This window comes from Talpa europaea, assembly GCF_964194135.1.
Source record: "Talpa europaea genome assembly, chromosome: 10".
Lineage (NCBI taxonomy): Eukaryota > Metazoa > Chordata > Mammalia > Eulipotyphla > Talpidae > Talpa > Talpa europaea.
This window is the reverse complement of record NC_140077.1, coordinates 3368182-3382728: the sequence shown is the minus strand read 5'-3', so window position 1 is coordinate 3382728 and position 14547 is coordinate 3368182. Positions and strand designations below refer to the sequence as shown.

Sequence of the window (14547 nt, the reverse complement as noted above, 5' to 3'; positions counted from 1 at the left end):
GCCCTGCTTACCCGTTGCTGCTGAGTCTCTTCCGGAGCATTGTAAGAACGAACTGCTTGTGTCGAAGCAGCCAAATGTGGGGGAACAAACGGGCCGCGGTGGCGACGCGCCCCGCCGCAGGAGTGCAGGTCGGAGGAAGAGGCTCAGGGCCGGTCGGGACCCCCAGCGAGGCCGCGCGAGGGGGTCTGGGCGAAACCACCTGCCCACACCGTGTTTCAAAGGGTCGGGGCCAGGGTAAGGGTCTCTCTTCTCTGAAACTCCAGGGCGCCCGGCGTCAGCCTCGCGTGGGGCGCGTATGCCCGCAGCCCAGGCCCTGGCACGGCCCGCCCGCGTGTGCGGGAGGACGCGTGGCGACTTACAAGTAAGAAAAGCCGCGGCCGTCAGCGCACGCAGCAGGCGGGAGGACATCCCGGGCGGCCGTGGAGTCGTAACTTATGGGCGGGGATGTGGCGTGTCATTGCTGTCCCCACGTCGAGCCTCCCCCCTCTCAGAGGTGGAGCCCCTCGTTACTGACGGGGCACACGGTGGCCCAAAATAAAACCGTGTGGCAGCCGCGCCCACGGAGGGGGGAGCCTGAGGGACACAGCTCGGCGGCACTGGAGGGGGCAGGGCCGAGGGCGTGCGGGGTGCGCAGGGGAGCGAGTGGGGGCTACTCCCCCCCTCTCTCATTTCTGCTTGCCCTTTTCTCTTCCCTCCCCGTGGGGGGATCAGAACCGGCCAGGCCTAGGGCCCAGGAGCTGGGTGCTGGCCGCGGCGTTGTCACCTGTAAACAGGAGTAACAGCTGCCGGTGTTGCCAAGCCCCAGGGCTGCGAGGGCCCCACAGGCGTTGCGGGGCAGGGGCAGCTCGCCGGGCCGTGCCAAGGCCGAGACTCTGCCATAGCTTCCAGGCATGACATCTGTGGGGTTTATCCCGTTTTGTGCATAAGGAAACTGAGGCGCACAGAGGACAAAACTCTCCGGGGTCGCAGCAAGTGGCAGAGCTGATGCTCATGCCTGACAGGGTGGTGCCAAAGGCGGGGGCCGCCCAGCGGGGCGCTGCCTCTCATCCCTTCCGCGAGCCCACCCAGCGCGGGCAGCGGAGATCAAAGAGCCAAGGGTCCGTCTGGGACACAGGGCTTCAGCGGGTGACGCAGACCCGTGAAAGCAGAACCAACCGACCCAGGCAAACAGAGCAGCCCTCTCCCACCCGCTCCCTCCTGCGAGCAACCTGATGCCTCGCGGCAGGCCAGGGCCGCTGGGAGTCCTGCCACGGGGCTGACAAACAGAACCTGTCCCCACCTGTGTTCAGACTGCTCGGGGTGCAGTTTGCTGAGAACGCGGGCACGCGACAGCCACAGCCACACGGTCATTTAAGTTGAAGGTGTTTTGAGAGTTGATGCCCCATAATTGAACTTCTGGGTACCTTTAGGCTCCTCAAATTGGGGTGGGGGGTGTTTTCAAAAGGCCCTGCAGAGTCAAAGGGTCACAGCAATCGCACAGGGACTTGGTGACAGAAACTGCCCTTAGCAGGGGACATACTCCCAGGGGCACTGGCCATGGGGCAGCCGAGGGGCACCCCCTCAGCTAAGGGTGCTGGCTGTCCTGCCGGCCAGCACCTGACTGTCCAGACGCCTTCTTCTCACATTCCTGCGGGTTGCTGAGATGGGAGCTGCCCCGCAGGCCCGGGGGAGGACAGAGCGATTCCAGCGTCAGCGCAGGTGGCCGCTCCTACCTCGAGGACCCCCACATGCCCAGTGCTCTTGTCGCTGGCCAGATAAACAGCCTCCTCTTTGCTACTTTTTCCTCAGCAGGTCTCTGAGCCACAGGACCACAGAGAAAACAGCCCCAAGGAGAAGATGCCAGCACAGTCTCACCCCAAGTCTCACACAAGGTATGAGGAGATACAATGGACTGAACCGTGGTCTCCAAAAAGAAGTCCTATCCGCAGATACCAGGGATGCGACCTGGAAATAGGGCTTCTGCAGATGCCATTAGGTTAAGGTGGGCCAGTCCTACAGACCCACAGCCGACCCAGCACGCCTGGAATCCGTATCAAGGATGCGCCCACCGGAAGAGGCAAGGAAGGACCCTCCCTAGGGCCTCCGGAGGGAGCGCCCCTGCTCATGCCTTGCTTCCGGACCCCGGTAGAATTGAGAGAATGAACGTCCCCTGTTCTGAGCATGAGGCCTGTGGTGTTGGTTTCAGCAGCCCTAGGAGATGACACAGAAGGTGGACGCCTTGGGGCGCTGTCCCCTAGGAGAGCACTGGGTGTGCTCCCAGCACAGACAAGCCTTTTCTTTTTTAGCTGAGGAAGTCCAACTTCGGGTGGGGGGTTAAGAGGCCCTGCCTGAGCTCACACGGCGTCCAGGCAGCACTGGCCCTCAGCCAGGTCTGGGGGGATCTCAGCATAAAAGAGGGAACCAAAGCTCTAGGTCTGAGCAGCATCAGGGCCACACAGCCCAGGCAGAGGCGGGGCGGGAATTCACTCCAGGTCTGCAGCCATGCTCTTCTCCTACCTGCAACCCTCTCTGCTGCTGGAGGATGAAATCTGAGCTAAAGGTAAATTCTGAGCCAGCGGGTCAGCAGGCCCAGTGAGGACACTCGTTGCCGGAGGTAGCGCTGTTTTCCCGGGTGACAAAACCCCAGGGAGTCCATGTAGTCACTTCTGCTACTCCAGTGCATCTGCTAAGTGCCCAACACCCAAAACTAATCTGAGGACACAAAGTAAGGCTTCCCCCCTTCTGTGATCAAAGCAAAATATGCTCATTTTGGAAACTTTGCAAACAACAATAAAGTGTGAAAGTGGATGCAACCATTCCACTTCTGAGTATTTAACCCCAAAGAATTAAAAGCAGGAAGAGAGGATTATTTGTACACCAGGTCCGCAGCACCATTACTCCCAGGTGCCAAGAGGTGGCGGTCACCTAAGGGTCTGGTGGATGAATGGATAAGGAAAATGTGGTCTCTACAAACAGTGGAATATCACTCAGCCTTAAAAAGAAAGTAAATCCTGACATATGCTACAACATGGAATCGGATGGAAGATATTATGCTGAGCGAAATAATTCCGCCATGAAAGGACACACATATGATTCTCCTAAATGAGGTGCAGCTATGCCTCTTTGTCCACTTTTCATGTTCTTTAGTTACCTGTGGTCAACCAGTTTGAAAATACGTGCGGTAAGATACTGAAAGAGAGACCACATCAGAATAACTTTTACTAGAGTATGTTGTTACAATTGCTCCATTTTATTATTATTCATTAATGTTAATCTCTTACGGTGCCTAATTTACACATGAAGCTTTAGTGTAGGTTTGCAGGTACAGGAAAAACCAGCTGTTGCCATCCAGTCTCGGGCATCTGCTGGGAGGTCTTGAAATGCATCCTCTCTGGAAAGAGGGGACCTCTGTACCTAGAATGCCAAACTCATAGAGACATAAAGTAGAGTGGTTTCCAGGGGGCTGGGGAGGGGGTAGGAATGGGGACCTAGGGTTTCAAGGGCACAGTTTCACTTTTACAAGACGCAAAGAGCTCTGGGCACGGACAGTGGTGATGTCTGCACAACACTCTCAGTGCACTTGGTGCCAGTGGGCTGTACGCTTCAAAGGATGAAAATGGTGACTTTCATGCTGTGCGTATTTGACTGTAAACAATATATATAAAGAAATGGGGAGAAAACAAAGAAGAAAAACCCCCCAACGGGGGAAAAAAAGACAACAGACAGGAAAAAAAATGGTCTAAGTGTCAGTGCAACTCTAAAGATAAGCCGGCACTGTCTTCCTGATCTCTCCCCCCATCTTAACCTTCTGATGTTTTTTTTCTCGCTCTCCTTCTTGTAACGACAGGAAGATGACTTTGCAGTCGCCGGGCCCAAAGAGACCATTTTCAAACTGCCCCATCAGGTGTGGAGCCTGGAGACATCCACGCTGTGGCCAGGCAGGCAGGGGCGACCTCACAGAACACAGCGGGGCCCGGGGATCCGGGGTGTCCCGGTGGCTCCCTGCGGCTGGAGGGGTCAACCTCTCCAGCGGCGGCCGCCTCGCGGCGGGGGCAGCTCGCGCCGACCGCAGAGTCACGGCTGCGGCCCACGCGTCCCGCCGGACAGGGGAGCGCGCGGGCCGCTCAGGCCTCCCCCGGGAAAGCGCCGTCCCGAGCGAGCGACCTTCCCCCGGCCGCGAGCTGGCATCGGGGGCCGCACCTGGGCGGCAGGTGATTGTCACCTGGCGCCGGTTTTCACATCCAGATATTTCTTGGAAAGACCCAGAAGTCCGGGCCGTCTTGGAATGCGGGGGTCCGAGGCCGGCACCCCGCCACCTGCGTCCCCTGTTCTCTCCGGGGCGCTCCGGGGCGTCATTTCCACCTTCGCGCGCGCCCTGCACCCCGGGGCGCCCCCGCTTTGGCGGACGCCGGTCAGGAGAGGCGCTTCCAGGGCGGGAGCGGACCCCGCAGCGGGGGGCCCCGCGCGGACCCCGCGACCTGCCGCGTGTGGCGAGCGCCGCCCGCACCCCCAGCGGCGGCCGGCCGCGCCCACCCTCGCCGGAGCGCGGCGGCACCTACCTCGCGGGGCCGGGGCCCGGGCGGGCCGCCCCCTCACCACGTGGCCTGCGCTGCCATGGCGACGGCCCACGCGGGGCTCCGCGGAGGGGCGCTCAGCCGGCGCGCACGGCGGGGGCTCGCGCATGCGCACCGCCGGAGCTCGCGCATGCGCACCGCCAGCCGGCGTCGAGGCGCACGCGCGGCGGAGGGTCGAACCACAGCGCCCGGGGGAGGTCGCGCCTTGGGGCGTGAGGGAGGATGGCGGGAAGGTGAAAAGGACCAAGATGGGAAAACAGGCTGAACATGGCTCTGAGGTATTAAGGCTGTGGGCCCGCAGGGACGCTGGCGTGGACGCCGACTCAGCGCCGAGGCCGAGGCCCTTGGGACTCGACGCCCCCCGGCGTGGTTGGCCCGGAAGGCGGACGAGGCCTCGGGCGCGCAGGCGCAGAGCGGGCCCGGCGCAGGCGCACAGCTAGGCGCAGGCGCGGGGGCGGCAGCATGGCGTCCAGGCCCAAGCGCCGCGCGCTGGGCGGTGGGGCCCCCCGACCTCCGGGCGCCCCGGAGCGGCGCGATGAGCACGAGGTGGACGAAGACGAAATTGAGGACGCGACCGAGGACGACGAGGATGAAGACAGCGACGAGGAGGAGGACGACGAGGTGGTGGACGAGGTGGGAGCGCGCGCGACCCTCGGGCGTCCAGCCGGGGACGCGGCGGCCGCTTCCGGGGGGCGGGTCCGAGCGGCCGCGGGGGGCGGGGGGTGCGGGCGCCTCCTCCCCTCTGGCTTCGGTCTCCTGTGGAGCCGCGCGGGCCGCCTCCAGCCCCGGACCGGACCCGCCACAGCTGCCTTCACCGGCCCTGATGGCCTTGGGCCGGGGCCCCGGGCCTGCCCGCCCCGGCGGCCCCTCGGTGCCTGCAAGGCCCTGCCCCCTCGGCCACGGCCCTTCCAGACGCCCGTGTGCCCCCCGCGCCGACTCCTCTCGTCTGCTGGGCTGCCAGCTGAGCCGCCCTTTCGGTCTCCTGGGCCGCCGACCCTGCCCAGGCTCCTCGGGGATGGCCTCCGAGGTGGGCGCTGTCCTGCCCCGGCGCCCGCCGCAGCGTCCGGGCCTTGGCTGAGGAGTAGATGGGCCGCGTGACCCTCTGGGACCCCTGAGGGTCTAACTGGCCCCACACACCAAAGCCAGCCAGGGTAGGCCTGTGCCTCCTGCGGCCGCCTCTCGGCTCTGCCACTCGTGTGACCGGGTCCCCAGTTCACCAGTTGCTCAAATCGCAGATGTGGACGTTAAATTTAATTTCCCCCTTTTTTGTCAGCTCACACCCAGCCTGTCAGGCCGCAGAGCTTTGATTCTGCAGCCGCAGCTCCAGGGCCGCCCGCTGGCTGCCGCCTTCCATGCCTGTGCCAGAGACGCTGCCCTCCACCTGTCAGCTGGCCCTGTCACACGTGGCCCTGGTCTCCGCGGCTCCGAAGGCCCAGTGGTTTCCATTTGAGTTATGAGAAAATCCACAGTTCTCACGTCTGAGGGACAGAAGGGCAGCCAGTACTACTGGATCACTATGAACTGGAGGGAGTGATGGGAAGTAGGTCGTGGAGGCAGACATGAGGCAGAATGAGCTGGGAGGGGCGCCCCAACATGGTTGGGGAGAGGGCAGACTGGCGAGGGTACATCTCCAGTGAGAAGCGCTTGTGGGGACACTTCAGCTTTGGCCCCTTGACTTGAAGGCAGCCTCACCATTTTCCTCTTAGAAGAGCCTTTAACCTGCTCATTTGCCAACGTTGGTCACAGAACCGGTGCCGGCTGAACGTGGCATCCATCAGGCTGCCAAAGAGAAGACTTTGTAATAGGGTCTGTGGTAGCTGAGGGGGTGGCGCTTGTGTTAGTGCTTGGTGGGTAAACTGCGCGGTCCCTTGGAGGACACTTGGCTAAACTGCTGTTTAGATGCGCACATGCCCAGACTCGGCAGTGCGGCTCCAGGGGTCTGTTCTCCAGCGCCAGGGACAGCTGCTCATCCAGGCTCTGCTCTGTGTGGCCTTGTCAGCGCCTCTGCCTGGGGTCACTGCTACTTACAGCCAGGACACAGCCAGGAAGGCGGCACATGTCGTGCAGTCTTGGGGGGAAGAGGGAAAAGAAAATAAATTTAATTTTGTGTGTTTTTTTTTTTTTTAAGATTTATTTATGCATACCAGAACTGGGGTACAGGCCAGAGGTGTGGGGGTTGGGGGGGTGAGAGGATTCACCAAAGACAGAGTGGGGAACAAAACAGGCAGACCGACTGAGGGGAGCAGCAGACACTGCTGAGGGCAAGACTGGAGAGGTCTGCTGTGCCATGTGGGTTGCTCCCTGGCCAGCCGGGGATCGAACTCGGGCTGCAGAGGCCATGGATTGCTTCATAGTGCTGTGCTTAACCCCTTGCGCCACCAGGGAGGCCGATTTTGTGCATATTTTTTGAAAGGTTAATTTACTGTTGACAGTTTACTGTTATGACCATGCGGCCTGGAGGGGCGGGAGTGGGGGGCTAATAACCTCTGCTCTCTCTATATTATCTTCCGCTGGCTCCATTCCTTTTTCGAAGAAAGCAGTTCTGAGGTTATTGGGGCAGTCCTTAGACTAGGACACTTAGTAGATGTTGATTGCTTTATTTGAGGAAGGCTTTCCTGAGAGTTTCGTTTATTCCCAACTCATTTCTTTGATGTAGAAATCAATGAGAATTACTGTGGAAATTCAGATCTGTTTTGAAACAAGGTGGTAATAGGGCCTCGCTGGTGGCCTAGGGGTCAAGTCTCCGTGCTAACACTGCTGTGGCCTAAGTGTGATCCCTAGACATGGAGCTGACCCACACACACGGTGCAGCAGACCTCTCCTGTCTCCCCTCAGCAGTGTATATCAGTGGATCTGCCTGTTTGCTTCCCACTCTGTCTCTGTGGAATCCTCTCCACCCCCCACTCTCCCCCCCCCAACATCTCTGATCTGTACCCCGGTTTTTTGACTCATAAATCAATCTTTAAAAGAAACAAGATGGTGTAGAAGGTGGGCAGGAAACGTGCCCGGCCATTTAAAGCCTTAAGCCCCTGGTTGGAGGCAGTGTGCTGAGCTGCAGTGGACAGTGCTCGTGAGGACTCTGGGAACAGTGCCTGGGTGGGGAACGGGCCAGGTGAGCTTCTCGAGTCCTGTTCTTTGGACTCTGTGTTCAGTTGAGTCCCTCAGAGGTTAGCGTCACCGAAAGGGGAATTGGTGGTAAAGATACGAGGGTCTCCTAGAGGCCTGCGGGGGCAAGAAAGCAGCTGGGCCTCAGGGATGGCCTCAGTCACTGAGCTGGAATTTTTCATCTCTGCTTTGTGTTTCTCTCTCTTCAAATATTTTGTTTTCTCTCCATTTCTGCTTCATATAGCAGAAAATAGAAAATGCCAGTGCCTTTGAGATGTTCCACTCCTGTGAACAGGCAGATCACACACCGCATTTAGTCTTTATTCTAAATTCTGTACCACCTGAGTGTGGGTGGTGGGGCTCAGTGTCACAGAGATGACTGTTGCACCTGAAACCTTGTGGATGGGGAGCCGAGCCCCGGGAGTGACTGCGGGCCAGATAGTCTGGTGTCTCTTGCAGTGGTGGTGCCATAATAGCCAGGAAAGAGGTTTGTAATTTCTAGCTGGACAAGAAAAAATGCTAGAACAGCATTATTTATTAACCACTTACTTTCAGGGCCTACCTCGAAGGCCCAGACAACGGGAAGTTGTAACTTGCTGTAGTTAACGCCTGTCTGGAGCACCCTCCCCCACGCTCACCAATTCAGAGACTCACCCCAACCCCGCAGGCCCTCGTGCCCCACATGCAGGTCAGGGGTCAAAGGCTGAGGTTGGACTGACCGCCCTCTGTGACCGCCTTCAGCTGAGACCCACATTCCAGAACCTGCGGAGCTTCACGTCTGTGAACAGACTGTTTCATCAGCGCCCCGAGTCCAGTGTCACTTCCTGGGCCATGATTTTGGACCCCAAGGACTGATTCTCATCATTGAAAAGCATCTAACACTTGTCTTGGGTGTGAAGTAACCCTTTGCTTACTGTGGGCTCGTTCAGGGGCGTCGTCTCTGAGGGCCTGTCTTCATGGCTCGAGGAAACGGGTCAGGAGGCCCTGGACTCCGTCTGTGCTATTCGTCCCTCAGTTCCCACTTCAAGTGTCAGTTCCCTGAGGGAAGGCTTGCCTGACCTCTGACCTCCTGTGTTTCAAGGTGGGCTCGCAGCGTGCACACACTTGTTTCTTGGTGTCACTTGTTTCTTGACACTTGTTTTTTGGTGTCTCTTGGTGACACTTGTTTCTTGGTGTCCGGCCTGAACGGTGACGCCACGAGCCAGGCTGTTCATGTTGCTTTAGCTGCTTCTCCAGCTCGAGCGCCCGGTGCTGTGCCAGGTACATGGCGGCACCCCCCGGAGCTTTGCCAGGTGAGCGCAGTGTCGTCTCATCAAGGGCCGTGCCGGCCACTTTGGAAGTGCGTCTGCTCTGCTTGTGGCTGCCGCGGCCCCCGCGTCTGCGAGGGCAGGTGGAGGCCCCGCGCCTGTGGGCAGGGGTCTCTGGGCAGCAGGACCGTGACAGTTCTTGGGCCCTGTTTTCTTCTAGGCCTTTCCCCGGCGTGTTCTGTGCTGAGCTCGTAGGGAGGGTCAAGCGTGGCGGTCAGGGGAGTCTTCCAAGTGGGAGATGACGCTGCGTTACGGAGACATTTGTACGTGATGGCCGGTCTTGTGTTTATTGACAGGAAGTGAATGTTGATTTTGAAGCGTACGCCATCTCGGCCAGCGATTATGACGGAATTAAGAAGTTGCTGCAGCAGGTACAGCCTTAACTCTGAGCCCCGAGACTGCCCGGGGCCTTCCCCACAAGCTGTGGAAGATCGTCCTTGCGATTCAGAAGCACCCCTCCCACCCGCTCCCTCCAGGCATTGCTGCTCCCCTCCAGGGCTAGCCCTGCTCTGTGCCTCCACTCCCAGACCTTTGCTGGGGTGCTGAACCCCACCCTTTTCATCTGCTGACAACTTGAGCTGTGTGTCTGGCTTTCTCTAACTCTCAGCTACACTTTTTAGGGTTGAATTATTCTTACGTGTAAGTCGCATTTGGTGCTATAAAATCCATGCTTTGCTTCTGCTTATTCCTTTATAGAACCAAGTAGGGCTCCTGGTGCCCCACCCTCACCAGCCTCCAGTGCTCTCGTCCCCAGATCCTCTGGCCTCGAGTCCGTCTGCTTCCCCTCCCTGCCCTCCTGTCTCCCCACTGAGCGCCGCCTCTCGGCCTCGGTGCCTTCAGCTTCTCTGGCTCTCCTGGGCCTTTCCTTTCGCCTGGGGGTTGTACTAGTCGGGCATTTTCCCGGTCAGGTCATTGCTATCGCCTTGTTTTTATTTGAATGTGGAAATTTTTTTTTTTTTTATCATGCTTTGATTTGAATTTGAAATATTTTCTTCCTTCTCTTAGCTTTTCCTAAAGGCTCCTGTGAACACTGCAGAGCTAACAGATCTCTTAATTCAGCAGAACCACATTGGGAGTGTGATTAAGGTGAGGGCGACGGGTGTTTATCCGGATTAAATTAGTTCTTTGTCCTACTGAGTTGCTCCTGGTTTTTAGCAAGCAGGTCAGGAGCTAAAATTGGAAGGAAGTATTGCTGGGAACGGGAGACTGGCTCGAAAACCACTGCAGTTCTCCAGGTGCTGGGGGTCGTGGCCCCAGGAGTGGCGGTGGGCGAGGAGAGAAGTGGCAAAATCAGAGTCATCTGGAGGCTGAAATGGGGTAGTGCCTGGCGAGGGGTTGGGTCTGCGGGAGAGGGAAAAGAGGTCAGGTGACTCCCGCTACCTGACGTGGGCAACCAGGATGGCAGCCTTGCCTGTGACGCGGCCAGCGAGACCCCGCAGGGAGTGGGTGTGTTCCCGGATTAGGCATAGGCAGGACTCATAGGCAGGACTGAAGGCGCCCGGGCAGGGCAGGGCCCGACACTGTGGTAACCGCATGACCTGGACGGGGAAGGTGAATGGTGGAGCTTGCAAAGGAGACTCGGCGGAGCAAGTAGAGAGGGCCGAGGCCGTGCAGTGGGTGGCGCCCTGCAGACAGGGGAAGAGGGGATCCTAGGCCGTCAGCTGGAGCTCTTGGCTGTTGTCGCTGCGCCCCTCGCCGCCCCGCGTCATAGATTCTTAGGAGAGCAGCGGCCGTCTCCGGTCGGCGGTCGTGCGTGTGCACGGCGTGCAGGGAGGGCGGCTCGCTCTCCCCGTGTCCCAGGAGTCGGGGAGGTGGGCGGGCTGGGGTGCCGCTTCAAGCCAGCTCGCTCCTGTGACTGGCCAGTGAGTACGTCAGTGCTGCCCGGCTCCTCCCCACGTGGGCCGCTCTGCGTAGGAAAAGCGTCCACGGGTCTTGCGTTAAGAAATGTAGGACAACACGAGCTGTCCAGCCTGTGCACGGGAGCAGGTCAGAGGGAGGCCGGGTGAGAGCAAGGCCGCGCGGTGTCCTGTGGGATGTTCCCTGAGGTGATGAGACAGAAAGCTGGGTTTTGAAAAGTAAGACGAAAAATGAGGCTTAGATGACCAGACTTGGTGTTACGCTTCTTCCCAACCAAATATAAAGTTGAACTTCTTTTATTTTTAAAAATAGCAAACGAGTGTTTCAGAAGACAGTGATGACGAGATGGACGAAGACGAGATTTTTGGCTTTATCAGTCTCTTCAATTTAACGGAGAGAAAGGTGGGTCTCGCTGGGCGGCCTCTGGGTGCTTGTTCCTTAGCCCACACCCGTGTGTCTCATCGGATGAGACTGCTTCTCGCGGTGATGTTCGTCGTGGGGACGTGTGCCCTGTGAAGTTGTGTGGGCGTCCCAGCCAGATGAAGGTGTCAGAGGCGGTGAGTGGGCTGTGCAGCCCACGGCACTGACAGCCGGTGCCGGCTTCCAGGGGCTGCAGCTGGGTGGGCGCCAGGCCCAGTGTGCAGGCCCCTGCCTCTGACCACGTGGGGGCTCTGAGGCTTTGTTGTCTCCTGAAGCTGAGGGCGCTTCCTGACTTTGAATAGTGTTTTCGTCTTTGTTGTCTCACTGACGAGTTCTAATAAAAAATAAAAAGCAGCTGTGAATCCTCCTCAAAACACAAGGTGGGCTGCCCTTTGACCTCAGAGAACTTTCCATTTACTTCCCTCCATCTTTATGATGGACTTGACCACTTATATTGGTGTGTCTGAGTGTTTGCTATAACCCTCGCGTGCTGGGCATGGGCATGGGCAGCCAATGACCGCTGAGCTGCTTTCGAGAGCTGCTGAAGCCCACGCCGCTGAAGACAGCTGAGATTTTAAAGGCTCTGGCAGGAAACTGCCCTTACCTGTAAGATGAAAGTGCCTGCCCTCGCGTTCAGGTGCTCTCCCCGAAGTGATGGCCTGTGATAAAAAGCCTCCTCTCTGCTTGCTAGGGTACCCAGTGTGCGGAGCAGATTAAAGAGTTGATTCTGAGCTGCTGTGAGAAGAACTGTGGGAAGAGCATGGTTGAGCAGCTGGAGAAGCTTTTAAAGGACACCACCAAGCCTGTGGGCTTCCTGCTGAGCGAGCGGTTCATCAACGTGCCCCCGCAGGTCGCCCTGCCCATGCACCAGCAGCTGCAGTAAGGGGCCGGGGTCGCCTTTCAGCACCGTCCCCAAGTGGATGTAGAGTGTGGTTTAAATGAAATGCTAGTGTGGACAGCGTTCCCGTGGCCTCAGCGGCATCCTGGGTGCGCCCATCCTTAATGATCAGCTTGTTAGGGGCGTTGTGCCCACAGCTGCAGTCTTAAAGATTAACTGGTATAAAAAGAGACGCTTCATAGACATTTCTTAATCCCTCATTAGGACAAAGGTTTTCACCCTTTGAGAAGTTGCTGCCGCAGGTATAGCCTTAAATGTGAGGTGCAAGAAGCGTTGAGGACTGGCACTGCCTGTGCTTTGAAGTAGAGGAAGAAAATAAAGACGGGTCCCCTGGGCTTACAGAACGTCGTTCCTTGAGGATTGCAACATGTGTTTAGTGTGGGTGCCCCTGAGATGGTGTGTGGGCCCGTCCCTGCGCTCTGCTAGGTTTTCCACGTTTCTTTTATGGATTCACTGCCTTTTAGTTTTACTGTCATTCTCCCGCAGCCCCCGGCTGCTCCGCGTACTGTGCTGGCAGTGCCGTCGGTGTTTTTGGTCTTGCCTTGTCTTGTTCCTGGCCAGCTGGAGCTTATTTGGATTCCCAGGAAAGAGATCTGCTGAATTGGGGTGTTCTGGGCTCCTTATGTCTTTGTTCAGCTGCACAAGTCATGTATGATTTCTAGTAAGAAAACTAAGGCTTCGTTGCCGTCCCCAGGACTGTTGGGGAATTTGAGGTGTCCCTGTCTTGCCCTGCTGTTTCTCAGTAGTCACCAGTGGCCCCGACTCCAGTGGCTGTGACCTGTAGCAGGCCTGCGCCCTAATGCCATTTGGCTGTGGCCACGTGCCTTTGTGTGTTTCACTTCAGTGTTCCTTGCTTTCAGAATGCAGGTTCTTGCACCAGTTGTTAACTTCTGGGCCAGGGTCCTGAGTGAGACTGAGACGCATCTCTTAGTTGCAGGAGTCCACACTCGGCACGTGTCTGGTTCATCATAGTGTTTACTATTAAAACGCAGCGGAAGGTGCTGAGACCGCATAAACCAGACTCCTCGTTCCGCGTGTCCGCCCTGAAGTCTGTGCCTTAAGCTGTGTTGTGACCCCTGTGGCCTCGCGGGTCTGGTTTGCTCCGGGCTCTGGTTTGGATGGATTCGCCTGGCCACTGGGTAAACCCCCTACGCTTGCTTTGTAGAAAAGAAATAGCAGAGGCACAGAAGACCAACAAGCCCTGTGGGAAGTGCCACTTCTACCTGCTGATTAGCAAGACCTTTGTGGAAGCGGGAAAAAACTCCAAACAGAAGGGGAACAGCCAGGACAAAGAAGGACTGATGTTTGCAAACGCGGAGGAAGAATTCTTCTACGAGGTGAGCCCTCCGCTTCCTCTGTCAGCTATAACAAGGAATTTTTTGGGCAATAATCAGGAATTATTGCTCTTCCATTAGTGTCAAAATCCTCCCACAGCGCCTTCACATAGTAGGTTCTTGGTGGGTTCGTCACTCCCCCCCACCCCCGGGTGTCCCACGTGTGGTCCCCATGCTGCTGCCAGCACCACTTCATGCCTTTAGTTCTGGGTGTTGCCTGTGGTGACTCCTCCTAGAAAGGTGCTTGTGCTGTGATGGCCAAACACCAGGATATTCTTTCTCATACTGCCTTTCTCTCGCGATCTTACATCTGAGGAGGGAAGCTATTTTCTTGGATTGGATGATATCACCTACTACTTTCAAGACCTCTGCTGGAGTCTTTCAGGAAGCAAAGAGTGAAAATCAAATTTTTACAGCTTACGCCTCAGCTTGTCAGGGACCATTTCAGGAGCGTGTACGAGGGAGTTAAGACGGCCTGGCTCTGCAGGCTTTCCTGTCTCACCAAGGAGCTTTATGCCAAGGAAGCAGCCGGGACAGTGGACACAGACCATGCTTTTTATTGTCAGATGCGCCAAGCCTTAACTTGTCTGTCACAAGATTACGTGGGGAATCGGGTGAGAGCAGGCTAGGAGTGGCTGTGCAGCCTTAGTGCGTCAGCACGTGAGCTGGGGAGCGGCACTTGGCTCTCGAGCCCCTTTTAGGAACAGGCCACTTCTCGCCATTCCTGTAGCTCAAAATTGTAATTTCTACTTGGTGGGTTTTAGAATTTCTGCCTAAATGTCCCATTTGAGCACATACTGCGTTTTGCTTCCTTTAGCCGTCATTCTTTAAGCAACTTAGTGTTCTTTGTTACAGAAGAAATGAGTTTGGTCTTTAATTCATGGCTCTCGGTTGGGTTTAGAAGGCAGCCCTGAAGTTCAGCTACTCGGTGCAAGAGGAGAGCGACACGCGCCTGGGAGGCCGGTGGTCCTTTGACGACGTGCCGATGAAGCCCTTGCGGACAGTGATGCTGGTCCCCAGCGACAGGATGGGTGCGGTCATGGAGAAGCTGAGGGACTACCTGTCTGTCTGAC

At 57.5% G+C, this 14547-nt stretch overlaps 1 protein-coding gene across 1 annotated transcript; it reads left to right on the top strand.

Annotated features, from left to right (window-relative positions):
• Positions 1-4997: 4997 nt before the first annotated feature.
• Positions 4998-14546, top strand: BCCIP (BRCA2 and CDKN1A interacting protein; the record flags this gene model as incomplete). Its single annotated transcript, XM_084244530.1, has 7 exons — positions 4998-5186; positions 9262-9336; positions 9971-10051; positions 11135-11224; positions 11934-12121; positions 13306-13477; positions 14376-14546. Exons 1-7 carry the CDS (start codon positions 5016-5018, stop codon positions 14544-14546), a joined length of 948 nt encoding a protein of 315 aa, XP_084100656.1. The 5' UTR covers positions 4998-5015.
• Between the last annotated feature and the right edge of the window lies 1 nt (position 14547).